At 40.3% G+C, this 26,429-nt stretch overlaps 2 protein-coding genes, 1 long non-coding RNA gene and 1 pseudogene across 4 annotated transcripts; 3 read left to right on the plus strand and 1 right to left on the minus strand.

The window, feature by feature from the left end:
- The first annotated feature begins 49 nt into the window (after positions 1-49).
- LOC144650757 (uncharacterized) lies at positions 50-2,579 on the plus strand. The gene is made up of 2 exons (XM_078510506.1): positions 50-301; positions 623-2,579. The coding sequence occupies exon 2, from the start codon at positions 736-738 to the stop codon at positions 1,864-1,866; it is 1,131 nt and encodes a 376-aa protein (XP_078366632.1). The 5' UTR covers positions 50-301; positions 623-735; the 3' UTR covers positions 1,867-2,579.
- Positions 2,580-4,196: 1,617 nt separating this feature from the next.
- Positions 4,197-23,236, minus strand: LOC144650734 (uncharacterized; annotated as a pseudogene). The gene is made up of 8 exons (XR_013570179.1): positions 23,026-23,236; positions 17,349-17,427; positions 16,623-16,784; positions 16,307-16,384; positions 15,705-15,772; positions 12,834-12,959; positions 7,193-11,569; positions 4,197-5,310 (listed from the first exon to the last, which is right to left on the minus strand). The product of XR_013570179.1 is annotated as an uncharacterized LOC144650734 (transcript).
- On the plus strand, positions 12,836-15,652 carry LOC144650790 (uncharacterized). Its single transcript, XR_013570200.1, has 3 exons — positions 12,836-13,347; positions 13,383-13,784; positions 14,920-15,652. It is a non-coding gene; the product is annotated as an uncharacterized LOC144650790 (long non-coding RNA).
- LOC144650756 (uncharacterized) lies at positions 22,786-26,333 on the plus strand. Its single transcript, XM_078510505.1, has 2 exons — positions 22,786-22,820; positions 24,341-26,333. The coding sequence occupies exons 1-2, from the start codon at positions 22,799-22,801 to the stop codon at positions 25,465-25,467; spliced, it is 1,149 nt and encodes a 382-aa protein (XP_078366631.1). The 5' UTR covers positions 22,786-22,798; the 3' UTR covers positions 25,468-26,333.
- Positions 26,334-26,429: the final 96 nt, after the last annotated feature.

Here is a 26,429-nt window from a genome sequence, read left to right on the forward strand (position 1 = left end):
GCCTGGAGACTTGTCAGCTTTCATCCCACAAAATAAATATGGCGGATGTTAGAACGCAGTTTCAGAATTTGCTTGAGCATTTTTACAAAATGCTCAAGTTCTGGACGCAAGTGATTCCAGCCATGGCTCAACACTAGTTACAGGATTAAATGGTTTCTACAAAGAGCAAAGATACTGCGATGTCACGCTTAAAATCAGCGAAGGGCGAAAGATTCGAGCCCATCGGGTTGTGCTCGCGTCTTCAAGCTACTATTTTGATTCGCTGTTCGGGAATCAATTCGTGGAGGCAAGGAAAGATGAGGTAGAACTATCTGGTTTCGATGTTAGTGCTATGACTAATTTGATTGAGTTTGCCTACTCAGGGAACATTCGTATTCACGCAGAAAATGTTCTTGCTCTTCTCGAAGCTGCAAATTATTTGGGCGTCGAGTTCGTGCAAGAAACGTGTGCAGATTTGTTAAAGTCGTGCATCGACAACAGATCCTGCATAGAAATTTTCAAATAGCGGATGTTTTCGCTTTGGAAAATTTGAAAGAAGCAGCAAAGCGCCATGTTTTAAGGCATTTTACGAACGTCATCGAAGATGATGGTTTCTTAAACCTTCCTTGTTATCTCTTTAAAGAATTACTTGACAGCGAGGAGCTCTGTGTTTTGGTTGAAGATCTGATTCCTTGCGATGATGAGAGAGAAAAGATTTTATTACAAGCGGTATTGAAGTATGTTGAGAATGACCCAATGAGTCGAGTTAAATGTCTGCATGAGCTTTTGTCCCTCATTAGACTTCCAACCGAAGCAATCATTTCTTACGCCCAAGAGATGGCGAATCAGAAACTCCATGGAGACCTCTGGAAGAGTGCTATGGATGAATTAAAATGCAAGGATACATGTAAGTCAAGCAATGCAGAAAGCCCTCTCAACGCTAGGAAGTTTCCCAATTCTGTGCTCATTTGTGGGCGCCCCTTGGGGTATGGTGGACATGTGGAATTTAAACCTTACAGGGAAATGGCAGATGATGGAAACGATTATGTCACGGGCATGAAGCTATGGATACAACACCAGGGTGATAGATCAACACTAACTGGGTTACAGGTCTTTTACAGGGATTCCAAAGAAGTATTTGTTGGTAGAAAAATCGGGGAGATGTCAGAATTTCATCTACAGGAGAAGGAGAAGATTGTCAAAGCTGATGTCCGGATGAGGTGGAAGGGCATAGATCAGTTGACTTTTTACTCCAACAAGCAAGATGCCAAAGGGAATGCGATAGTATATGGACCTTATGGTAAGAGTATGATTGCAGTGTATTCGGAATTACCAGCTGGATCATTTGGGTACCTAGCTGGAGTGTCTGCTACCCATGACAGTGCATGTCTAAGTCTTCAGTTTACATGGAGGACATTTGTCTTCCCTGGTGAGCTTGAGCTGCCTTGTGCTTCATATAAGGTTAATGATCATGTTATTGCTCGTTACCATGACAATTTTTACTACATGGGTACGGTCACAGCAGTAGGAGATGGGCAAGTACAGGTCCTGTTTGTTGATGCCAGTACAATCACACATTCCACCAGCAACATTTCTGCAGTCATCCGAAACCAAGTGCCTGATCCTACTACTTTAAAAAAGAACAGTCATGTGATTGTATCATGCGAAGGCTATGAATTTCACATTGGTTATTTGGATTCCATTACTGATGATGGCAATGCTGTAGTTGCATGTGATTCATGTATAGATGAATGTTCTCTAGTACCTGTAGATACAAACCTACGACTGTTCCCTGAGCATATAATCCCACATGCACTGGGTGCCAGAGTATTTGCGCAACGATCAAATGGTTTTTATTACCAGTGGTTTCATCACTTCAGTCAATGACTCCAACGTGTCCATTCACTGTGATGATGGGAGCACTTCAATTCGGAATAAGCAAGGCAGGACAGCAGTCATCCTTGATGTCCTACCGCAAGCAACAGAAATCCAACTGAATGATCGTGTGATTGGGTTTAGGCCTGGACGAGATCGATTCTATCCTGGGGAGGTGATCAAAATTTACACTTTCAAGCAGAAGTTTAAAGTTAAGTTTGATAATGGAGGCACTCGTGTTGCGCCACTTAATGAGATCCGTCTTATTCCTAGAGAATGAAACAAGATCATGCTTTGATTTACACAGAGTGTTGTCACAGGCTGCCCAAGCATGGGTTGTCTTGCATGCATGGTGCAACAAATTCATGCAGCCACCATGGTGGGAAACAATTAGTGAACACTTTATTTTCTTCATAAACAACAAAAGGTCCTAACGCAATTCCTCGTGGCTGAACTGGCCTTGAAGTGGAATCCGCAGGGAAAAGAAAGGTGGGAAGACCTGCTAAGACCTGGAGAAGATCAACTGGGGAGGAGTTAAAGAAAGCTTACATCAGCTGGAATGCAGCTGAGAAGGTGGCAGCAAATACAGTTCGGTGGCGAAGCATTGTTGACGCTCTTTGCTCCATGAGGAGCCTAAAGGAATAAGTCAGCAAGTCAGTCAGAACTGACTAAAAATGTATGAATTTAGATGACGGTTTGCAAGTAATTATACAGCAACCTGTTGCTACCGCCTTACCCGTATGGCGTTTACGGGTCTCTTTTCTTTTTTTGTTTTGTTTTGCATGCACATTGATGGCTGTGTTGTCGCATTCTTTTTAATAAAATGGCCAGTAAAAGAGTATTAACATTTTTTTTGCAATTTTAAATGTTATTTTAGTGTCCTCAATTAGCTTATTAGCTAAATACTCATAAATAAAATAAAAATAAAAATCAGTCATTTATTCATTTATTATTTGATCGCTCTGTTAAGTCATAACAGAAGCTCACTGCAGAGCTGCAAATAGCAGTCGGTCATCGGACAAAATTTGCTCACGTCCGACGAAATCCCAAGTGTGGTCGGACATGATGTCCGGACTATCTTTTGATCATAAATCATTTTACGGCAAGGATGATTAAAAATCTGTCTGACCACAATTTTGTTTTGTCCGACCAAGAGATGGTGTCTTAGTAGAACATGTGTCCTTTCAGGTGAAAAAATTATTTGCAGCCCTGACACTGTAGTCTGAATTTCATAATTTATAACGCATAGGTCCAGAACGCAGAAGTTCCCAAGACAATAACAGTCGCGTTTGTTCAAAATGCTAAGAACTGTCTTCAACTCTGACGTCCAAAGCCAAACTTCAGACTGCAGTCTGAATTAATCCTCTTTAGTCACCTTAAAAGTTTTCCAACGAGAATAATGTAACTAATAACAATCATATTGAAGTTTTACGGGCTTTCGTTGTATTTCTTTGCCTCATTAAAACTCATAAATCATATGAATGGAACATAGACGTGATGAGTTTACTGAGAGACGTCAATGCGAGGACCTTTTAGTCACCGCTAGAGACTTCTTCGCTTCTGTTGCTGAATCTCAAGCGTTCCTTCACTTGGGAAGCCTAGAAGTAGAGAAGTGGATTTGCCGCGTCAGCCGCGATGAAATAGCCGAATGGCAACAGGGCCTATAAGACACAAAAGACACGCCTCAATACTGTTCTCTAAAAAATATATATTTTATTATCGTTACCTTTGATATCAAACTAAAACCAACCTTACTTCAACAATTTCTGCGTAGGAAACGAGTTCGCTATGCTAGAAATTCAAGCGATCTAGACAAAATGTACAATAAGAAGCAAGATATTTGATATCTGGAGTTGAAATCCTTTATTCCTTAAACTGTTTATATCTTATATTATTTTAAATGGAAATGAAACAGTTTCTGTCTTAGCGATACGCCAATTTCAAATACAACTTTATTTTACCACTATTTACGCAAAAACGTTGCTACTTGTACTTAAAGATGATTTCCAGTCCGTACTGCGCAATCTGCCTGCAATGTTTGTGAGTCTCACAAACAGAAGAATGTTTACTAGCAAAAATAAAAATTCCGGGACAAAACTTACCTTTTTCTTCATTATTAACGCCAGATATCCTTGCAAAACAATAATAACGAGTAAAAGAAGCTCGATGGTATTTCAAATGGACGTTTTAGCTCATCGTGAATTCTTGAACGAAACGATCCGTAATGGCGAACTAAAAAACTTCATGTACGCTATCACCGAAGTGTAACGTTTCAACGAATTCAAAACAAAAATGAAAACAAACCCTGAGTCTGCGCAGTACAGACTGGAAATCATCTTTAATCTGACTAGTAATTTCAGTCTGATTCCTTTAAATTTATAGCTGTATGCTGTATATGCCAAAGGTCAGATACCAATTATTCAGTTATAGCTAATTTGTGTTGATACAAGCGGGCACTACATTGTAAAAGCCTGCAAGGGTTATATTTATTTATCGATTTATAATGCAAGCAGAGTCTTATCACTAAAACCCATTTGTTACTCGATTTTCTCCAGTAAGATGCTTTTATGTTATCACTTCGCACACCACAGACATAACCCGAAGGAAACGCTTTAAAAACCGCCTGGCTTTTAAATTTTCTAAAATTAATAAAATATTGCTATTGCTACTTATAATTGGGCAGTGAAATTTGCAATGTTTTGTAACTACCTCGAAGTGATTGTCAAACTGCCCTTAAATATGTCCAGGTGTTCCTTCGGGTTATGTATCAAATGAAGTCATTGAGAATAAAATTAAAACACCTCACTTTGACGTAACATCATATAGAGTAGCTACTACGGCTACGCATTTAAAATGTTTCTGTGCTACGTAAGAAGAAGCTTGCACACTGTGGGGCTGTTATGTATTTGCACTCAATTGAGCCGACTGTACTTAGTAATATTTAAATTTATACATACATGTACGTGTTTATTGCAAACTCATAAACATAAATTAGCCAGACCTACAAGCAGAGCTCCATAGTTAGATTTTGATGGCCTTGCACAACTTGCGAAGGCGCTATGCAAATGTACGTGCGAATGGACGTACGGGCAGATGAACAATCAAGTGACAACCAAATTTCTTAGCTCGATTTTTTAACCAAATGTTCTAACGTATTGAGATCGGCCGCTCGCTCGCCCCAGCTCTACTATTATGACTCAAATAAACAAACTGGCTCGCTCCTTATCTAAAAGCTCACTGAAAAAAAGCATTACGAGCAAAGCTTATTTCGTTGTTTTCCTCTAAAGCTACGGAAACTTTACCACCAAAAGTCCAGTATTTACAGTCAATTTTGAGCAAGTAGGGGTTGATGTCTTAACATGAAGACGTTTCCATCAGGATTGCAAATAGACATCTAGATCAAGATCCATAACTGGGCCCCTGTTTTTCTCACTTTACAGCTTCTTATTTCGCCATCTAAGGGCCTCTTCACATGAGCCCGGTTAACGAGCTGTCTCGGTTACCAGGAGATATTTTGACGTCTGTTCATATGGAAAATTTTAGCCCGGTTGACGGGGATAAAATTCAAGAAACGAAATTAAAATTGCGACACATGAAGTTGCATCTTTTGCGACTATCGCAGCTTTATCGACCCTTGTAACTTTACTTATAAAGCTAATTCGCATATTTCTAAAGTGGAAATAGATGCAAGGCAAACTTATGCCATTTTGACTGCCCAGTTACGAAAGGGAAGCTATTTTTTCAAAAAAAGTTGCGTCCCGGCGGCCGGGCTGGAGTGTTCATATGGAAAAATTTTCTTCCCGGTTGCCGATATCTCGTTTGCAGAAACCGAGATATCGGCAACCGGGGTGGCCCGCCTTCTCATATGAACACATCAAAACTTTTACAAAGAAAATAGGAGTGAGCCGATATCTCGGTAACTGGGCCATCCCGGTTGACCGGGCTGGCCCAGTTACCGAGATCTCGGCTCACTCCTATTTTCTTGTAAAATTTTGGATGTGTTCATATGAGAAGGTGGGCCAGCCCGGTTACCGATATCTCGGTTTCTGCAACCGAGATCTCGACAACCGGAAAGAATATTTTCCCATATGAACACTCCAGCCCGGTCGCCGGGACGCAACTTTTTTTGAGAAAATAGCTTCCCTTTCGTAACTGGGCGGTCAAAATGACTTAATTTTGCCTTGTATCTATTTCCACTTCAGAAATATGAGAATTAGCTTTATTTAATAAAGTTACATGGGTCAATAAAGCTACGATAGTCGCGAAAGATGCAACTTTATGTGTCGCCATTTTGCCTTCGTTTCTTGAATTTTATCCCCGTCAACCGGGCTAAGGGCCTCTTCACATGAGCCCGGTTTACGAGCTGTCTCAGTTACCAGGACGGATTTTGACCTCTGTTCATATGGAAAATTTTAGCCCGGTTGACGGGGATAAAATTCAAGAAACTAAGGCAAAATGGCGACACATAAAGTTGCATCTTTCACGACTATTGTAGCTTTATTGACCCATGTAACTATTAATAAAGCTAATTCGCATATTTCTGAAGTGGAAATAGATACAAGGCAAAATTAAACCATTTGGACCGCCCAATTACGAAAGGGAAGCTAAGTATTTTCTCAAAAAAAGTTGCGTCCCGGCGACCGGGCTGGAGCGTTCATATAGGAAAATATTCTTCCCGGTTGTCGAGATCTCGGTTGCAGAAACCGAGATATCGGTAACCGGGCTGGCCCACCTTCTCATATGAACACATCCAAAATTTTACAAGAAAATAGGAGTGAGCCGAGATCTCGGTAACTGGGCCAGCCCGGTCAACCGGGATCATATGAAGAGGCCCTTAAAATTTTCCATATGAACAGAGGTCAAAATCCATCCTGGTAACTGAGACAGCTCGTAAACCGGGCTCATGTGAAGAGGCCCTAAGAAGCAGTAATGTAAAAATATATGTCAGTAACTTGAGCAAAAACAAAATGTTCATTCTGAAAAGGGACTGAAAGAGACTCGACCCCCCAAAAAGTATACCATTCTTAAAGCTAAACTAAATATTGCAGTTTGGACAAAAATATGCAAGAAAAATCTACAATCAGCCAACAATGTGCACAAAAATTACCAGTGAGCCCCTTAAGAAAACATTTACAAATTTCCTAAGACCATCATGGCGTTCCCAAATGTATGGTAGAAGTAAAAGTGTTTTCTATTATTGGTTTACATTTTGGAACACTTTACAGATACATAATCAAATATTGCTCATAGTTGAAAACTGTAAACTACGCTGTGCAAGTACTAGTGTAATATCCCTTTCCCAATGTATCATCGAAACCTTCTACAAGGATCTACTTACAATTAAGAACAACTAATCGCCTTCATCCAAGTCCAGAGTGACGTCATCACCGATAAGTACAAATGGAGCCCAATACCTCACTTCGCTAAACTCGTCAGATTCTCTCATACAATTCATGGCTCGGTTTAGAGCTTCACTGGCTCTTCTTCCTTCGGCTACGTGTGAGTAGAAACTTTTCATGAACTCTAGAGTAGCCTCGTCATCAATCGCCCACAGGGACACAAGAACAGAACGAGCACCAGCACCCAGAAAGGCCCGTGCAATACCAACCACCCCTTCAGCCTTAATTTCACCACGACCACTATGGCAGCAACTTAGCACAACCAGCCTTGCTCGCAGTTGAACCCTCAGCACATCTTTCATTGTTAAAAGGAAGTCTTCCTCGATAGGAATCTGAGATGATCGTGCCGTGTTTGGTGCTAAGGCAATTTCTCCTGTTTCCATACGACCATGTGCTGCAATGTGTACCAAAGCAACTAAGGGGAGTCTTCGTAAGACTTTATCTTTTGTTGCCTCTTTTCCAATGAGGGGTGCAGTGTGAAGTATTTCCCCAATCATTTTCACTTCCTCTTTTGCACATGGTAGCTGTATCAGCTTTCTCCCCTGATAGAGAACTTCCTCTAAACATGGATCACCCACAAGCAGCGCCCCAGACTTACTGTGGTAATCTGCTGAACAATCTGTGATCAATTTCAAGCTACTCAGGGACGGAATCACTCGGATTTTGAAAGCCTCGCACAGATATTTTGAATTAGAATCCACGAATGCAGCATAGGGGGCCAAGCACAATGGTCCCTCGGGAACAAACAACAGTTCATTGCCATAAAGCAAGTCTGAGATGGGGTCGATTATGACGTCATACAATGCTCTCAAAGGATTGGTGTCAAAGTGCGCCGAAGGGAATATGGTGTGATCGCAGCTCTTATTTGACAGATCTTCATCACTTAACCTATCCAATGAACGATCCTCGCATTTCACAGTACTTCCATCACTAATAATCTCACGTGCATTGTGAATTAAAGACTTAGCAACAGTGGTCGCCATATCGTCCGAACTATTTCCGTCAACTTTTTTCTTTCTTAATTGAACATCTTTTCCGTTTTGGATAATCCAGAAATTGATTTCTCTTTTATCAACTGCCATAAAGACTGTATTTGATGGGAGGCAACTAAATGCGTCATTAGTTATTTCTTCCGTTTTATGAGCGGTTTCAGCTGCATACTTTAAATTCATAAGATCTTGCAGAGCTTGTGCGCGTCCTTGCTCAGCGGCACACAAGGCCTCGACTACTTTGCCTTGTTCAAGCAATAGCCTCCATAAACAAGTGTATGCACCATTATGCATGTCGCGGTAGCTAATTTTCCACTCATCTTTAAGCAGTAGTTGGTGTCTAAGATCGTTGAACATTTTCACACTAAAATGATAACAATCAAGAGCCTGGAGCGGTGAGCCTACTAATTCCAAGCTCTGACCAAGGTTATAGAACGTTCTAGCCTCTCCAGCTCTGTCTCCAATCTCTTTGGCAATTTTTATACCACGTTCGTGGTACTCGATGGCTTTTTTGAAATCTCGCTGACTGCCATAAGCGTTACCAAGATTACCATACGCGGCTCCTTCTCCAGCCCTGTCGCCCACTTCTTTGGCAATTTTTATGGCACGTTCATAGTACTCTATGGCTTTTTTGAAATCTCCCAGATTGCGATAGGCGTTACCAAGATTACTATAGACTTTTCCTTCTTCTGCCCTTACTCCCACTTCTTTGGCAGTTTTAAGAGAATGCTCATGGTAATCGATAGCTTTCTTGGAATCTCCCAGACGGCTATAAACGCTACCAAGATTACAATAAGATTTTCCTTCTTCAGCCCTGTCTCCTACTTCTTTGGCAATATTTAGATGACGTTCAAGGTACTCGATGGCTTTTTTGAAATCTCCCAGACTGTCATAAGCATTGCCAAGATTACCATACGATTTTCCTTCTGCCGCCCTGTCTCCCATTTCTTTGGCAATTTCTAGATTACTTTCAAGGTACTCGATGGCTTTTCTGAAATCTCCCAGACTGTAGTAAGCATTGCCTAGATTACCGTATGCGCTTCCTTCTCCAGCCCTGTTTCCAAATTCTTTGGCAATTTTTAGATCACGTTCATGGTACTCGATGGCCTTTTTGAACTTTCCCAGACTGTCATAAGCGTTACCAAGATTACCATACGCGGCACCTTCTCCAGCCCTGTCTCCCACTTCTTTGGCAATTTTAAGATCACGTTCAAGGTACTCAATTGCTTTTTTGAAATCTCCCAGACTGTGATAATCGTTGCCAAGATTACCACACGCGGCGCCTTCTCCAGCCCTGTCTCCCACTTCTTTGGCAATTTTTAGGTCACGTTCATGGTACACGATAGCTCTTTTGAACTCTCCCAGACTGTCATAAGCGTTACCAAGATTACCACACGCGGCGCCTTCTCCAGTCCTGTCTCCCACTTCTTTGGCAATTTTTAGATGACGTTCATGGTACTCGATGGATTTTTTAAACTCTCCCAGACTGTCATAAGCGTTACCAAGATTACCACACGCGGCGCCTTCTCCAGTCCTGTCTCCCACTTCTTTGGCAATTTTCAGATGACATTCATGGCAGTCGATGCCTTTTTTGAAATCTCTCAGACTGTAGTACGCATTGCCAAGATTACCATATGCATCACCTTCTCCAGCCCTGTCTCCCTCTTCTTTGGCAATTTTTTGGTGACGTTCATGGTATTTGATGGCTTTTTTGAAATCGCCCAGGCTGTAGTATGCATTGCCAAGATTACCATATGCACCACCTTCTCCAGCCCTGTCTCCCACTTCTTTGGCAATTTTTAGATGATGTTCATGGTACTCAATGGCCTTAATAAACTCTTCCAGACTGTCATAAGCGTTGCCAAGATTACCATACGATCTTCCTTCTCCAGTCCTGTCTCCCAATTCTTTGGCAATTTTCAGATGACATTCATGGCAGTCGATGGCTTTTTTGAAATTTCCCAGACGGTCATAGGTGTTGCCGAGGTTACTATAGGCGGCTCCTTCCCCAGGCCTGTCTCCCACTTCTTTGGCAATTTTTAGATCACGTTCATGGTACTTGATAGCTTTCCTGAAATCTCCCAGACTGTCATAAGCGTTGCCAAGATTACAATTTGATCTTCCTTCTGCAGCCCTGTCTCCCACTTCTTTGGCAATGTTTTGGTGACGTTCATGGTATTCGACGGCTTTTTTGAAATCTCTCAGACTGTAGTACGCATTGCCAAGATTACCATATGCACCACCTTCTCCAGCCCTGTCTCCCACTTCTTTGGCAATTTTTTGGTGACGCTCATGGTATTCGATGGCTTTTTTGAAATCTCTCAGACTGTAGTACGCATTGCCAAGATTACCATATGCACCACCTTCTCCAGCCCTGTCTCCCACTTCTTTGGCAATTTTTTGGTGACGCTCATGGTATTCGATGGCTTTTTTGAAATCTCCCAGACTGTAGTACGCATTGCCAAGATTACAATATGCACCACCTTCTTCAGCCCTGTTTCCCGTTTCTCTGGCAATTTGTAGATAACGTTCATGGTACTCGATGGCTTCTTTGAACTCTCCCAGACTGTCCTACGCGTTGCCAAGATTACCATACGCGGCTTCTTCTCCAGCCCTGTCTCCCACTTCTTTGGCAATTTTTAGATGACGTTCATGGTACTCGATGGCTTTTTTAAACTCTCCCAGACTGTCATAAGCGTTACCAAGATTGCCATACGATCTTCCTTCTTCAGTCCTGTCTCCCACTTCTTTGGCAATTTTCAGATGACATTCATGGCAGTCGATGGCTTTTTTGAAATTTCCCAGACGGTCATAAGTGTTGCCGAGGTTACTATAGGCGGTTCCTTCTCCAGCCCTGTCTCCCACTTCTTTGGCAATTTTTAAATCACGTTCATGGTACTCGACGGCTTTTTTGAAATTTCCCAGACTGGAGTAAGCATTGCCAAGATTACCGTATGCCCTCCCTTCTCCAGCCCTGTCTCCCACGTCTTTGACAATTTTAAGATCACGTTCATAATACTCGATGCCTTGTTTGAAATCTCCCAGACTGTAGTAAGCATTGCCAAGATTACTATACGCGTCTCCTTCCCCAACCCTGTCACCCACTTCTTTGGCAATTTCTTTAACGCGTTTATGGTACTCGATGGCTTTTTTAAAATCTCCCAGATTGTAAAAAGCGTTGCCAAGAATGTCAAAGCCAAGTTTGAGGAACTGTTTTGCACCGGTTTCATCTGGAAGACTGTCATGAGTGGTGGCATCGTCATCATACCAAGTTCCGTTTTTAGTCTTATCTAGCTTGGAAGTTTTCAGTGCAGATGCTGTAGTTTCCTATCAAACAGAAACGTGAACGTTTACTGAAAGCGGTGTTCAAAATACACTATACCGATTATCCTTGGTGTTATGTAGACGAGACTATCGAAAACGCAATCTCGTTCTCAGAGCCTGCGTTCCCCTTGACCAGCGGTCGAGAAACTCAAAGGCTCTGGACGAATCCAAACCGGAACAAGGAAATCCTGGTTCCGGTTTGATTGTACGCGTGCGCCGGAGATTGTATTCTAACGATGAATCTATTGCGCAGGCTCCACATTCCAGAGACAAAAAATGGCTCTTTGCAACGATTACTAGCAGTAGGATTTTGTTGAAAATTTCAGCAAAAATTAATGTTACAGCTTAAGCTCGTGTAAAGCCCCAGCAAAGTCAAAATCAGCAAGGTAGTTCTTTTATTTAATTTTAAAATGTTCAACCACTGAATATTCATTCGACCGTTAATTCATTCACTAGAGACCAGACATGTCTGCGGTTTTATGCAAATTCAGGTCGTGTCACGTAATTGTAATTAGTGCTGTTTTGGGATCATTCTCTGTTGTTAAACATCGTTATACAGTAAACATGCTTATTTAAGTGAAAAAGAATTGTGCCGAGACTGTTGACGTCGTCTCCAAACAGAAATACATCCAAAAACTGCACATATTACGATTGCGTGCACAATCCTTGATTTGCATAAAGCACAGACCTTCAATTCCCCAGGGGCCAGGACAACCATCCCGACGCTCGTTCAAATTTTGGCGCGTTACAGATCAACCAATCAGAAGTGTTTTCATTGTTTCAACGAGCTCTGTGGTCGATAATGTGGTGAAACGAACAAGTTTTTCAACAGCTAATCAGATTCAGACGCCTTTGTGGCGGCTTTTCAGAATAGCCCAGAGGTCCCGATCCCTGACGCAGACCAGAAGGATCGAGATTGTCGAAAACGTTGCAGGGAATGCTTGGTCAGATAAGCAGTCTATTCTCACCAAAATTGGTTTGCGACTGGCATCCTTACGTGCCCACAAACAACAAAAAATGCGACTACGCTAGTAAGAATTCGAGGGCGCTACAAAATCTATACACACAATTTTCTAAAAGTAGTTAGTAAGGTTCATTTCATTGAAATGAAGGGCTTTTTAACTTTCTTGCAAACTTGAAATTATTAACAATCACGTCTACAACGACTAATAAAAAAACGTGTAATTAAATGAGGGGTAATTAATCCCATTTGTTTGGTAAATAGCTATTATCTGTGGTGCAATTGAGACACCGTAGCATTACTTACTTGTTCTTTGACATTAGTGGTGTCAAGCGTCCTCTTTATTTTCGTTCCTTTTGTATCGTGTGTTTTATTTTCTTTGCTTACACTCCTGGCCCATAAATCTAGTAAAGTCTTTTTATTCTTGTCAATCTTCATAGGATCAAGTGACATAACATTATTTGAAAGAAGGAATATATAAAATAAATATATAAAATAAATCTCTCGTCATTCGTTTTGTTTCACTTCAGATGTCACTCGAGAAATGACCTCTTTGTTCAGCTGGAGTATCTAAAATTGAACAATATACACAATATAAGTAGGGTAAAGCACATCATCCAACCGGTCTTAGGCCCTCTAGAGCAGTTACACACTGGCGGGCCTAAGAAAGCCCCTTAGAATGAAAGCCGTACCACGTTATCCAACTCTCTGTTCAGAATTACTGCGACGCCAACGAACGACACTAGTTGCAATAGGAGGGATAGGCAACCTAGTGCAAATGAGTCTAACCTCGATATCACGGATTGTCTAGTTTAGTCTTGTCCATGTAGTCTAGTCTAGTCTAGTCTAGTCTAGTCTAGTCTAGTCTAGTCTAGTCTAGTCTAGTCTAGTCTAGTCTAGTCTAGTCTACCTAAACAGACGAAGACATTTTGAGGTCGAAATGAAATGAAATTAAAGCTTATCAATGGGTTCATGACGCTGTATAGTAGCTGCACCACAACTTCGTTTTCAAAAAAATAAAACTGGTAAAGTAACGTTTGTTACGTAAAGGAAGCATTTTTTGAAGAAAAAACATTCCCCTCATATATCTCACGATGATTACGCCATCCGGGGATAAAAAAGATACTTGGTATAGCCTGGAATTCACTAGCAACGACATCATAAGCCCAAGCGTAAGTGTAAGCACAAGCATAAAAAATTCGGCGCTTGCGTTTCTCAGTGTTTGTATGAACTCATGTGCCCACTTGTATCCGACTTGTTACACCGCTTCTTATTAAAGCGTGAACACTTAAAATATGTCTGGAATGTTCTTTGTCTTTTAACCAATCACATGCGAGAACTTCAGACCGCAGAAACCACATGGGTTTCCATCGGTCACGGAACAATATTTGGTTCTCGTTTCGCTCCAATTTAGAAGTAAACACACTAATTGTACTCTTTATAAATTCTGACGCTGACTTACTTGAGCGTAAACAACGCTCATAATGTACTCAAGACGTTACACTAATTGTAATTCCTTCCTTTTTGAGAACATTCACTGCTCCACTGAAGAATAGGTTTGAGTGATTTTTTTCATAGAAAAAATTGAAAAACCGATGCGCCCGACGCTACGATTTGCCCCAGTTGCCGCCAATTTTCAAAAATTGTAACGAATTCGTATCTGCAGTTACCGTTCGCCTGATGGCATGTTACAATTTGTACTGAGATAAGCTAAGCTTACATTTTCCGGTTTTTATCTCACCCCAACTATTGTAGCAGACCTAAACACTGATAGAAGGAAGGTTTGTTTCTTCGATAACAGCGAAACGATAGCGGGAAGAAAAAGCGAAAATCAAACGATTGAGCGATTGAGGTGTTTACTTTGCACCAATCACGCCAACATTTTGAATAATTTTCGTCTGGAGCCTTTGCAGTTTGCAGTCTTACGATCACGGAACCTCTAATTGCCTAAGGGTTGAAATCGTTTGCCGAAATAAATCGAATCCCTTGTTCTACCGAAAAGATTTACAATCAGTAACGAAAACTCCACAATTTTGTATTTTATATTCGGTTTATCGTGTTTACATCTTATGTCTAGACATGTCTACAACATACTGCATGCACTGAACCATGTCGTATATCGTCGCTAGAGAAACCGTCCTTTTTTTCTTTCAAAAATCCCTGAAACCATGTTCTGGATGTGGCCCTCGATACGAAAGAATAGCAGTTCTTTAAATTCTTAAAAAAGACAGAGCGTGTATCCTGAAACAAAATAAGAACTAAAGTTGCTCCGTGACCGATGGAAACCCATTTACTGTTTGTGGTTTCTGCGGTCTGAAGTTCTCGCATGTGATTGGCTAAACACAAACATTCCAGACATATTTTTTAGTGTTCACGCTTTTATAAGAAGGAGTGTAAAGTATACTGTTGGGTTTTTAGGTCATTTCATCTCCCACCCCACCCGCTTTCTCCTCCTATCCTTCCTAGACCAAGATAAGCCCTGGAATTCTCAATTACATTTGTGGTTTATGAAGTGCTCTTACCGGCATATCAAATACAGTGGAACCCCGATATAACGTTGTCAACGATCCTCGATATAACGATATTCCCGATATAACGATGAATATTCTATGTCACGGCAAAAGTTACAGTAAAATGTATGCGACAGAACCCCAATATAACGATCTTCGATATAACGATATTCCCGATATAATTTAGCGGACCGAACGTAAAATCCTCCCGATATAACGATATTATCTGTACACAGTCACAATTTGTTTGGAAAACATCGAATTTAATAAAATAACATTACAGTTTTTGAGTGATCTCTAACGTTTCTGAAGGAGCTTTGTACTATGATATACGAAAATGATACTGTGTTCCAAGCCTTCTTATCAAAATTATTATTTTTATCCTCCTTTAATATGCAGTAAAAAGCACTTGTTAGGTTTACCCGGATATAACGATGTTTTCGGTTCTTTTTAGACCATATCGTTATAAGTGGAGTTTCGATATAACGATTCTTCGATATAACGATATTATTTTACTGCTCCCTTGGCATATCGTTATATCGGGGTTCCACTGTAGAAGAGAGTGAGAGAGTACATCTTTTTGCAGATTTACCATTACCTACGTATGGCATTATTTATCCATTAGTTACGTATGGCAAAGAACATAAAAGCATGTTGTCAAGGATACCGCTAATCCCTTATCACACAACGTTATGGCGTCCTCATAACACTCTAGCTGAACACAAGCACTCGCTCCTACAATGAAATATTCATCATTAGGCCGTAAGTAGTACATTGCCATATTGCGGAAGCAAAAATATTCAAAACCTTATTTATTCTGTAGCTAAAAAAATCAAGCTTTACTTGGCATATATGCATGACCATGGAGCTTCAGGACGGCATTTTGGTAGGGCTTGGGCACTATTTTTTTAAATCCGGTTAGGTTTTCATAACTTGGTTGATTGTGTTTGAGTTAGAATTCGGTTTTCGGCGAATAATTCCTTGTTTAAATTCCTTTATTTGTCGTTTACAGTGTGACGCAATGTAAAAATGGTGGCTTCCAAGAGAGTTTTTAAGGTAACTTTGGGAACGGTCAAATTGCTGTCAGTAAAAATTGAACTGATCGAAGAAGATGATCTTTGTTTAGCCGACGGATGACATTTAAGTCTTTGTTTGATTCAATGGTCTTTGACTTTCTCTCGCGAATCAACGGAGTCTGTAGGTGAATCAGATGAGATATAGGCTTTTCTGGTTAACACCTGTCAACAAAGGTGGCCACCAATGGTCTACCTGTTTCTATAGCTTCAGTCGATGTTGGTTCCAGCTTGACGGCAGCTGTTGCATCTTTCAGGGCTTCTTCGTAATTCCCTGAAAACATAATTGAAATTAACATTCCATTCTTGCACTCTGATTGGTCATTTAACGAAGGCAATCACTGGGTAAGTTTATTAAAAAATATCGAAAAGTTGTCAACAATAATAGTGTCTAAAGGTAATCACGAGTGACAACGAATGACCGCTTGTGACCTAAGCACATGCTTGCTAGGCTGAGTGTACAGACTTTAATAGTGCCTAATAAAAAGAACTTGCAAAAAGCAACATCCTACCCAAATGGAGATGAGCTGCTGCCCTGTTGCTGTACAGTTTGGCATTCAGTTCATCATCTTTGCAGTTCACTTGAATTCCTTCAGTGTAAAAGTATATCGCGCTGAAAGCTTCTGTTTTTCCATATTCTGTGTCACCTTCTTCGAGGTACACTTCTGCTATCGCTACAAAACAAGATATGCTTATATAGTAATTATTGTTATTAAAAAAGATCTACATGTACACTTGGCTCTCTTGCTTTAAAAATGGTGAAGGTAAACGTAAAGTCTGTGTCCGAGCCAAGTGGCCCATACAGCCGGAGCTTATCCCGGTTTCTGTAGCATTGAGCGACGAGGAGTATTGCTCCTCTCCCCTGGATGTGATGCTAGTCCATCGCAGGGGTTTAGTAAATTAATTGACATGTTTGTTTTTATTTTTTCAAAGTGGCACTTAAATATATGTTACATTACAATCAATAAATAAATGAATCGACAATTTTGTTTCTCCCTTAACCTTATTCAGACCGGGGGGTTGAAAGGCGCCCTAACTTTAAAGATGTGTTACTTCAAAACGAGCAAAGCCATAACAAATAGGAAACGCACATTTTCAGTAGGGACACACCGAGCTGCAGAAAGTGCATGTTTACAAAAGTAACTTTTTAAGTAGCCCTAAACCTTCTCGTGTTTGCATCTTACTTTCATAAACACAAAACGGTATTTTTTATTTATTCAAGAATAAAGGCTTCTTACCTCTTAAAGTGTCATCATCAAAATCAAGTGTTTTATCAGAAGATGATCGGGCTTGACCTTCGTCCATGGCTGAAAATACCTTGAGAAAAGAAATATCTTATTTTAATAAATGACATACTTCAGCAATAGACCACACTTTCTAGGGCTTTACTGGCGTAATAAAACCACGCGGGATGTTGGGAGAACACGAGAAAAGCTTGTAAATCTCGAGCCGGAGGCGAGGGATTTACAAGCTTTTCGAGTGTTCTCCCAACATCCCAAGTGGTTTTATTACGCCAGTAAAGCCCTAGAAAGTGTGGTTTATTGCTTTTATGAAATAACTATAGAAAACGTTCTTCAAAGAAATAGGAATCTGTTTTATTTTTCTTGATCAAATGTCTTATTCTCAACAAGTTCATCGGATGACGCGGTAAACCAATCACAGCGGCCGAAAGAATAAAACACAGGTTCAGCTCCACACACAAAATCCACAAATCGACGCGACAAAAACGTTTAAAAGTTCTCTTAAAGCTATGAAAGTCATTAGAAAGGAAAGGAAAAAGACAAACTGTCACGGTATAAAATGTATTCAACGATTTAAAAGTACTTTGACGTGGAAATCTAGCAAATTATGGCCGGAGTCATTCATCGCGAAAGTAAAAGCGGGTAAAAGAAACAGGAAAACTTTGCAAGTTTACAAACTTCACAGACTGACGAAGGTATTGAGAATAAAGGTTAGTTCCACAAACAAGTGCTTTAGAAATTTGTTATGAATTTATTTATTCCATATTCTTTCGTTTTCGCCGAATAACAGACTTGGAGAAAGCACTGAAAGCACGTAAAACTGAAAATATAATTCAAGCGCGTACAAGAACTCAACTTGAGGTTCTGCCATCAAAATAATTCATGTTCATCGCGACCAATTTGATCAGTTTTAATTCCTTTCAAATAAAGTTTCCGAGTTTATGTTGAATGGAACCATATCCATGTTTTTAATATTTTTCCAGTCCAGTGAAAGCGGACTTGTTTATTGTGTTCGTTCTCATATCATTCTTAGCCTTATCCAATTATTTGCTTTATTACATCCATTTTGAAATCACTGGTGATCCTCGCAATCTGATTGGCTCTCAGCAGTGCGATTTATTCACGAATCGCACTATTTTTTGCTCTAAATCGCATCTTTTTTTCAGCCAATGAGAAAGGAACAGTAAAACAAAACAACCAATCAGATTTAATAGAATGCACAAGTAACTAATCAAATTGCAGGAAAATTTTATGAGAAAGAAAGGCATTGTCTATTGTTTAGTGAATTTTTAACTTTTGTTTTCAAAATCTTGCTTTAAAAAATGGATGAATTTAATTACTTTCAGTTTCTGAATGATAATAATGAGTTCTTTCATGCCTAAGACCTACATTTGAGGAAGTTTCTAACTTTCAGTGTCATTTTGACAAATATTTTGGCGATTTTTCTTTACCTTTTGCACAAGATCCGTGTGATCCCGAGTCCATCAAAATATAAACAAACGAAAACCACACAACAAATACAGAGCCAACACAAGAAGTATAGGTTTCCATGCAGGTTTTCTTTAGTTTCAAGCCATGGAATACAAGAGCTCAAGTCTGTCGCTGTAAATAAAAATACGCCAAAATATGTCAAAACGATGATTGAAGAAGCTGGTATCAGTCTGTATCAGTTCCGCCATCTTGAAAATCTCGCCACTAAAATCCTAAAACAATGGCACCGGAGGAACAACTTGACAAGATCAGTTCTAACCTGAGGTCAAAAAAGGACGGAGATTATTACGAGCCGGAAGCCCGGAATCCCTTTTAAATCATGTAGAGTGCCATAAAACGGCATTTGACGGAGAAAACCCATCCACTACTGACCTGATCGAGACCTGAGCATCGTGCGATCGAGAGAGTTTCACAACTCACAAGAAATCCTCAACACGATTAGGTTGCACCATTTTCTTCTCCAAAGACAACGATAAGTCTCAACCACAACCAAAGAAGAAACAATGGGGTTACATCATTGAGTCAGCTGACGAGGATTGAACGTTGAAGTACATAAAAGTGTTTTTGTTCTAGCTTGAGAACTGCACGAGTTTCCTTCACTGAAAGATGTTTTTCCTTCGTTACGCTCGACTGAGTTTTTGACATGACGTCTATCTGTTTTAAAATGAGATGTAAAGCGTTTCCGGTTCCGCTTTCTTACCAATCGGCTACTGGATATTGGTACTGACTAAAATCTAAATTGTGCGATTTCAAAATAGATGTAATAAAGTGGTAATTGAACTTCGTGTCGTGCAATTTTGGTCTGTAATTATATAGCCGTCAGTAAATCCTATATTGTCAGCACAGCTATTTTTCCTTAATTTCTGGGAACTGTCCAATTTGGGATTAAATTTGGATAGTTTCAATTAGGATTTTTTGGTAAAATTCACAATCTGTCCAATTTAAAATAAATTGGACAGTTTCGTCTCGGCCAATCAAATCGAAGAAAACACAACATGTGATGGATATTAGCCAATTAGCACAAAGCATAGCGTCAGCGCTGTAAACTGGTCGCATTGTGAGTCGACAATGGCGGAATTTTATGGAGCAAGTTTGCTACGTTTTTCTATTCCTTTTGAGCTTTTCAGCAATAGAAACAACAAAGAGAAATTTTCTACGTTGTCAGAAGAGGAGCTAGCTACACTAAGAAGCAAAAACCAAGAGCAAAACACCTCCAATAGTACAAAACTTGGGTAAACGTTAATGCAGCGAAGCGAAGCAAGAAAGCTGTCAGATATTCATCGCCATGAGGCATGAGCTAGATGCAATTCTTTGTCGTTTTTTGCTGAAATTCGAAAAGAAAAGACGGCGATGAAGTACGAACGATATAGTGGAAAGGAGTATGTCACATTCAAGAAGTTGTTAAGCTCTTCGGACACTTTGTTTACGACTTTCATTGATTGATGCAGTGTTTTCACTCACTTTGTAGCAAGCTTCGCAAACTCAGGTGAATAAAATTGCACTGTTTTGTTTTTAAACAAACTTAAAAGTTTTATTTGTGAAGACAATGCTCTGAGTGAGTTGCATGTGCTGTGTTATGCCTACTATTGTTGAATGCTTTTCCCGTTCTGGACATAAGTTTTGTTGTTTATGCTGGATTCACTGACTACAAGCTATATAATTAATATGTAACCGGACCACATGCTTGTCCAATTTTGGAAATAATTAGATTCAAAAAATTCCTCTGACAGCCAAATTGGACTCGGCCTACGGCCTCGTCCAATTTTGGCTGCCCTCGGAATTTTTTTCATCAAATTATTTCCAAATTGGACAGCATGTAGTCCAATTACGTATACAAATCATACTTGTGATTTCAAATCAAACTCGCGCTACGCGCTCGTTTGATTTTGAAATCACGCGTATGATTTCAGACCAAATTGCACTCCACTCAGTTCAATTACCATTATAAATATAATAACTATTTATTATTATAAAATAACTCATATACTACGCGCGCTCTTATTGGTCAAAAACCTATGTACTATTGTACCGGTAAAGTCCCGCTTCTGACCCGACATGGCCGCACTACGCTCGATTACGCATAAGGACGAAGAATTTAAACTTAGTTTAATGTATTCTTTTGGTCTATCTGATGGTTAATAAAACGGAGGATATATGATTCTCGTAAATGGTCATGAAAATTTAGTGAGGGTGGATCACAAAATTGAATTTTCCCGCCCACCACGAATGAACTAGAGAAAAACGAAAACGCAGAGACAAACATATGAGAACGAACACAATAAACAAGTCCGCTTTCACTGGACTGGAAAAATATTAAAAACATGGATATGGTTCCATTCAACATAAACTCGGAAACTTTATTTGAAAGGAATTAAAACTGATCAAATTGGTCGCGATGAACATGAATTATTTTGATGGCAGAACCTCAAGTTGAGTTCTTGTACGCGCTTGAATTATATTTTCAGTTTTACGTGCTTTCAGTGCTTTCTCCAAGTCTGTTATTCGGCGAAAACGAAAGAATATGGAATAAATAAATTCATAACAAATTTCTAAAGCACTTGTTTGTGGAACTAACCTTTATTCTCAATACCTTCGTCAGTCTGTGAAGTTTGTAAACTTGCAAAGTTTTCCTGTTTCTTTTACCCGCTTTTACTTTCGCGATGAATGACTCCGGCCATAATTTGCTAGATTTCCACGTCAAAGTACTTTTAAATCGTTGAATACATTTTATACCGTGACAGTTTGTCTTTTTCCTTTCCTTTCTAATGACTTTCATAGCTTTAAGAGAACTTTTAAACGTTTTTGTCGCGTCGATTTGTGGATTTTGTGTGTGAAGCTGAACCTGTGTTTTATTCTTTCGGCCGCTGTGATTGGTTTACCGCGTCATCCGATGAACTTGTCGAGAATAAGACATTTGATTAAGAAAAATAAAACAGATTCCTATTTCTTTGAAGAACGTTTTCTATAGTTATTTCATAAAAGCAATAAACCACACTTTCTAGGGCTTTACTGGCGTAATAAAACCACTTGGGATGTTGGGAGAACACTCGAAAAGCTTGTAAATCCCTCGCCTCCGGCTCGAGATTTACAAGCTTTTCTCGTGTTCTCCCAACATCCCGCGTGGTTTTATCACGCCAGTAAAGCCCTAGAAAGTGTGGTCTATTGCTTAAATAAAGAATCCCGAAGGAAAGTCCCGAAGAAAGCATCTACCAATGCTCAGCCTCAGGCGGTACACCTACTCAACACCAGCTCAACGACAAGTTCGCTTGTTTCGGACAATTTACAAAAGTTAAGCAGAAAATACATTTACTCATGAAGACCTATGAATGATTCGATGAACATCGTACTTGAACATGCTGTACATGGTCCAGATTTACGACTCTACCATTTGTTTTCTATGCAGATAAAAAACAAAAATAAAATGTCTTATTTACTGGAGAGCTAACGATCTGAGATGATAAAGCATTTACTATCCATAAATTTTTGAACATGTGAACCAAAAGAGCAAGCAGATCTTAATTCATCTGAATTTCAAATGCGTCAACAAATTTGCGCAGCGGCTATTCTACGATAATACGGCATGTATTTGCTATTCGTACGGGAGTAAATATATCTCATTCAATTTCTATGTAATTACTAAATATTTCCAATCCAAAATATTATAGGTACCATTAGAAGAAATAAGCGATTCTGGTAAGCGCTCTTCGTTTGCGCCAGACTAATTTGCATAGTCCCTGCATACCAACGTGAATCGAATGTGAACGACTCGATGACACTTGGAATTTTGACGTGCGACGGCTCACGCAGATGTCACGCAATTTGACGGGACCGTACGCCCGGCCGAACTTTTATATTCACAGCGTTGTATTAACAGTACACACTTTCGTGGAACACAGACACACTGACACAGATCTCACAGATCTCAAGTCGGCGTACGGTTCCGTCTGGCCATCTGAATGAGCCGTTGCAAGTTGACTCGTAAGTACAAGGACTCCTCAAACAAACAAACACTTAACAGCGAGGCGCTTAAGAATCAGTAATTGGATAGAAATTCAATGAATTATTTTTACTTCCGTAGGAATAGCAAAGCATGTAAGTCGCAGTACGGTTACCGTACGAATAGCCACTGCGAATCTACTCTTTATATATGCAGCTTCATACGTATTAAACATCGAATACCTACCTCAGCTAAACAGACAGAAAACCATGATTCAGATCACTTGGTAGCCTATGGAAAGATATTTACAGCAATTACAGCATATAAAAGTTTGTCAGTTACGAATCGACAGAAGTCAGAACATCTATGTACTCACCTTACATCATGAGCAGGCGGTATCGCCTGCATCATAAGAACTTTGAATTCAAGTATTAATAATTAATTAGGTGGTTTCCCACATTCCATTCTAGATCAGAGCACTGATACAACTCGTGACCTTCCAGGATTATGTTGGCTTGTACACGTGATTATTATTTTAAAACACCGCCACTATTATTTTGCTCGCATTGATTTAAAATTTCCTTTCCACTTGAAAGTATTTTTAACGTTCGATCTTTGTCCTGTAATTCCGAATTTTTTTACCTTAGGCCCCCCGTCTGGAGGTCCAATATTTTGATACTCCCCCATCCCCGGCCCCCTTTCCTTAGATGGTAAATCGAGACAATCTGAGACACCTTTACGCTTTTGGCAACTTTATGAAAACGAGTTGCCAAACAGGGCTAAAACACTTAAAATTGACTTCTTTCATATGTATCCTAGCACTTGTCTTAAAAATGCACGAAAGTGCACGCGAAAGACCGAAAGGTGGTCTGGGTATTCACTTGAATTTTGCATATTGGCCTAGAGGAAATGTACAAGTTTGTATCTTTGCACGTGGATATTTTGTTTTTTCCTCTCAGGAGGCCTTTGTCTGTTGCTTTACTTTATAAACTGTAGCATGTCTTTGAGTTTTGAAATTCTTCTAAAATTTACAGGGCTAAAAGTACCTTATTTCCACATGTCTGAAAAGAAAGAAAACGTGCAAATATTAGTATTCAGCACGTGCAGTGGCTTTATACTTCTACCTATACTACCTTTTCGTCTTTTCGCGTGCACTTTTGTGCTTTTTTGCGGACAAGTTATCGGATTAGCTGTAAACGATTTGAAATGAAGCCCCCGTCTCCAGTAAGCCAACCCCTTTCTGTAAATTCAAGAAATAAGCCCTGGGGGCTTATGAGCTTTTACGATATATTACTTCGGAGCCTGTAAGGTTGTAAGGTACGTTAGGTCAGTTTTACTCGTGCGTTAAAGCCAGGCGTAGCCTGTGTATAGCCGTCCCGCTCCCCTCCTCCCCGATTTTTTTGAGGGGAGCGGGACGGCTGTACACAGGCTAAGCCAGGCGTTACATGCAAATGATTCGGATTGCGGTTGGAAACGAGGAAGTGGCAGACGGGCTGTATTCCGAGAAAGATGGGGTCTATTGACTGTCTCAAATGGTACGATACATTTGTGTTTCTTATAGGAACCATTTTAAGCTTTGCTGATCCCATCACAGACGCCTTAACTCTGGCTGAATTCTACAAACAAAATCACAGGCAATGGTTCAAGTGGGGAGTGATTTTCATGATTGTGCCTTGTATCGTATTCGTGATGGTTTACCTTCTGACCATCACCTGTGACAGTGTACGCGGAGTAACAGATTGCCTTTTCAGGGTTTTTCTCATTTTAAACCCCTTCTCTCCTGCCTGGGCGTCTCTTAAAGCATTTGTCCTGTGCTTGAAGAACTTTAAAACACTCTGGCGGGGCGAGGAAGTAGATTGTGGAGACGAAGTCGAGGACGTTAAACGCTTACTTCTCTATGCCAAGCTAGCCCCGTTTATGGAGGCAATTAGTGAATCAATCCCTCAGTTTATTATTCAACTTTATGTCGCTAGCGTTCAAGAGGAACCAGTCAAGTTAATTCAAATGATATCACTCATAGTGTCTTGCCTTAGTTTAGTTTGGACATTCTCAGGAGCAGACGAACTTTTACACGAAGGAGATATCGACATAAAGATAAAGCACAAAGTGCTTCTCTGTTTAACATACTTGCTTCTTTTGACAAGTCGACTGTTCGCGATATGTTACTTTATTTTGAGCTATCGGGGATGGATCTTTGTTGTTTTGGTACCCCATTCTATAATCGTTGCATTAGCTGATTGCAGTTCTCGATGCGGAGCAGGTAATTGTGACTGGCGGTGTCGATTGTTGTTCATATTTTTTCTTTCATTTCACTGGATTAGAGATGATTTATCTGCCCCGCTCGACGCAGACGATACTGCAAGACGGAGGAAACAACTAAAAAGAATACAGTGGCTATCAAATGTCATGTTTGTAGTGGAAAACTTCGCCATGATTTTACTGTTTTATAATCACAGTAAATCCTCCAATATCTGGTTTGCACTTCCGCTCACAGTGTATGTTTGTTTAGCGAGTATTCTTGGCGCAATTGTCAGGCTCGCTCACTTTGGCTTTTTATTGAAAAGTCGTGTAGCGCCAGAAACAGGCGTCACAAATGAGGAAGTAGAAGCTGCGGGCCTTGCAATTCAGCAGGAGCTAATGAATATATATGCACTAGTACAGGCACGGCAGGCAGCCTACAGACGATAACACAGTGAAATCGCCCAAAATTGCTACAGTGGAAGGGATAAACATGACTTATGTGACCCTGTTATGTGACCTGCAGTTGTAGCAACAGTCTCGCGTCAATGCAGCCGTTATTTGATACGTCACGCAACGCTCCCTCGAGTGAAGCATCTCGTGACATCTTGTTACTGGCATGACGCTCTGGGATGATTTGTTGTGCGACTTTATTTTGCTCGTTTTCCGACTACTGCTGCCTGCAGCTAGAACGGTCTACAGTTAAATGTAAAGTAGCCTCAAATAAACAGAGTCAACAATTCCAACAGTTGGTCAGGCCAGGGGAGATACACACAGCGGTCAAACGCAGCGCGCGTGCGCAGTTCATGTGTAATTGCCGCCAAAATTTTCCATACAAAGTCTTAAATTTTCCGTAAACTTTTGCGTTAAAGCCAAAAGTTAACGCCGTCCCTGGAAAGTTAAGGTTTATACTTCGCTTATGGATTGGAAATTTGATAATTCATCTCCACTGAGTGTCCCAGCATGAACTGTTCTTTCACCGTACTATTTCTTTAACAATTTCTTGCAAACGTTTGCCCACTTTCGACACTTTCGAGTCAAAAGTTCGAGGCCGCGAAGACTGGATGTGACGTCAATTTTTGCGTTTGACCGCTGTGATGGGGAGATAAGGGCCAAAAGACTCTCAACGGTGACCTTAATTTGCGCGCGCGCGCAAAAACAACAACAACAACAAGCGGGAGAAAAAAAGACAGGGGATGCTCGTAGCCTTGCAGCCATTCGATTCCGTTGCGATCGAACTACGGAGATTGGGCGCTAGTCATCCATTCAACCAAAAAATATATATGGAAATGTCGAATAGAAATATCCTCTTGAACTGGACGTTTCCAGGAACCCTTCAATTTAATGTTGCTGTTGAAAATTTGCACCGTTTCAGGAGAAGGAAGTCCTCATGGCAGGTTAACACGCCATGC

Source organism: Oculina patagonica, chromosome 4 (genome assembly GCF_052425735.1).
Source record: "Oculina patagonica isolate OP01 chromosome 4, crgOcupat, whole genome shotgun sequence".
Lineage (NCBI taxonomy): Eukaryota > Metazoa > Cnidaria > Anthozoa > Scleractinia > Oculinidae > Oculina > Oculina patagonica.

Bases quoted from the DNA above. Each gene is read 5' to 3' on its own strand.
- LOC144650757 (XM_078510506.1), top strand. From the start codon at position 736: ATGAGTCGAGTTAAATGTCTGCATGAGCTTTTGTCCCTCATTAGACTT.
- LOC144650756 (XM_078510505.1), top strand. From the start codon at position 22,799: ATGAGCCGTTGCAAGTTGACTC. The intron at 22,821-24,340 runs GTAAGTACAAGG...TGTTTCTTATAG, and splicing joins GAGCCGTTGCAAGTTGACTC to GAACCATTTTAAGCTTTGCT.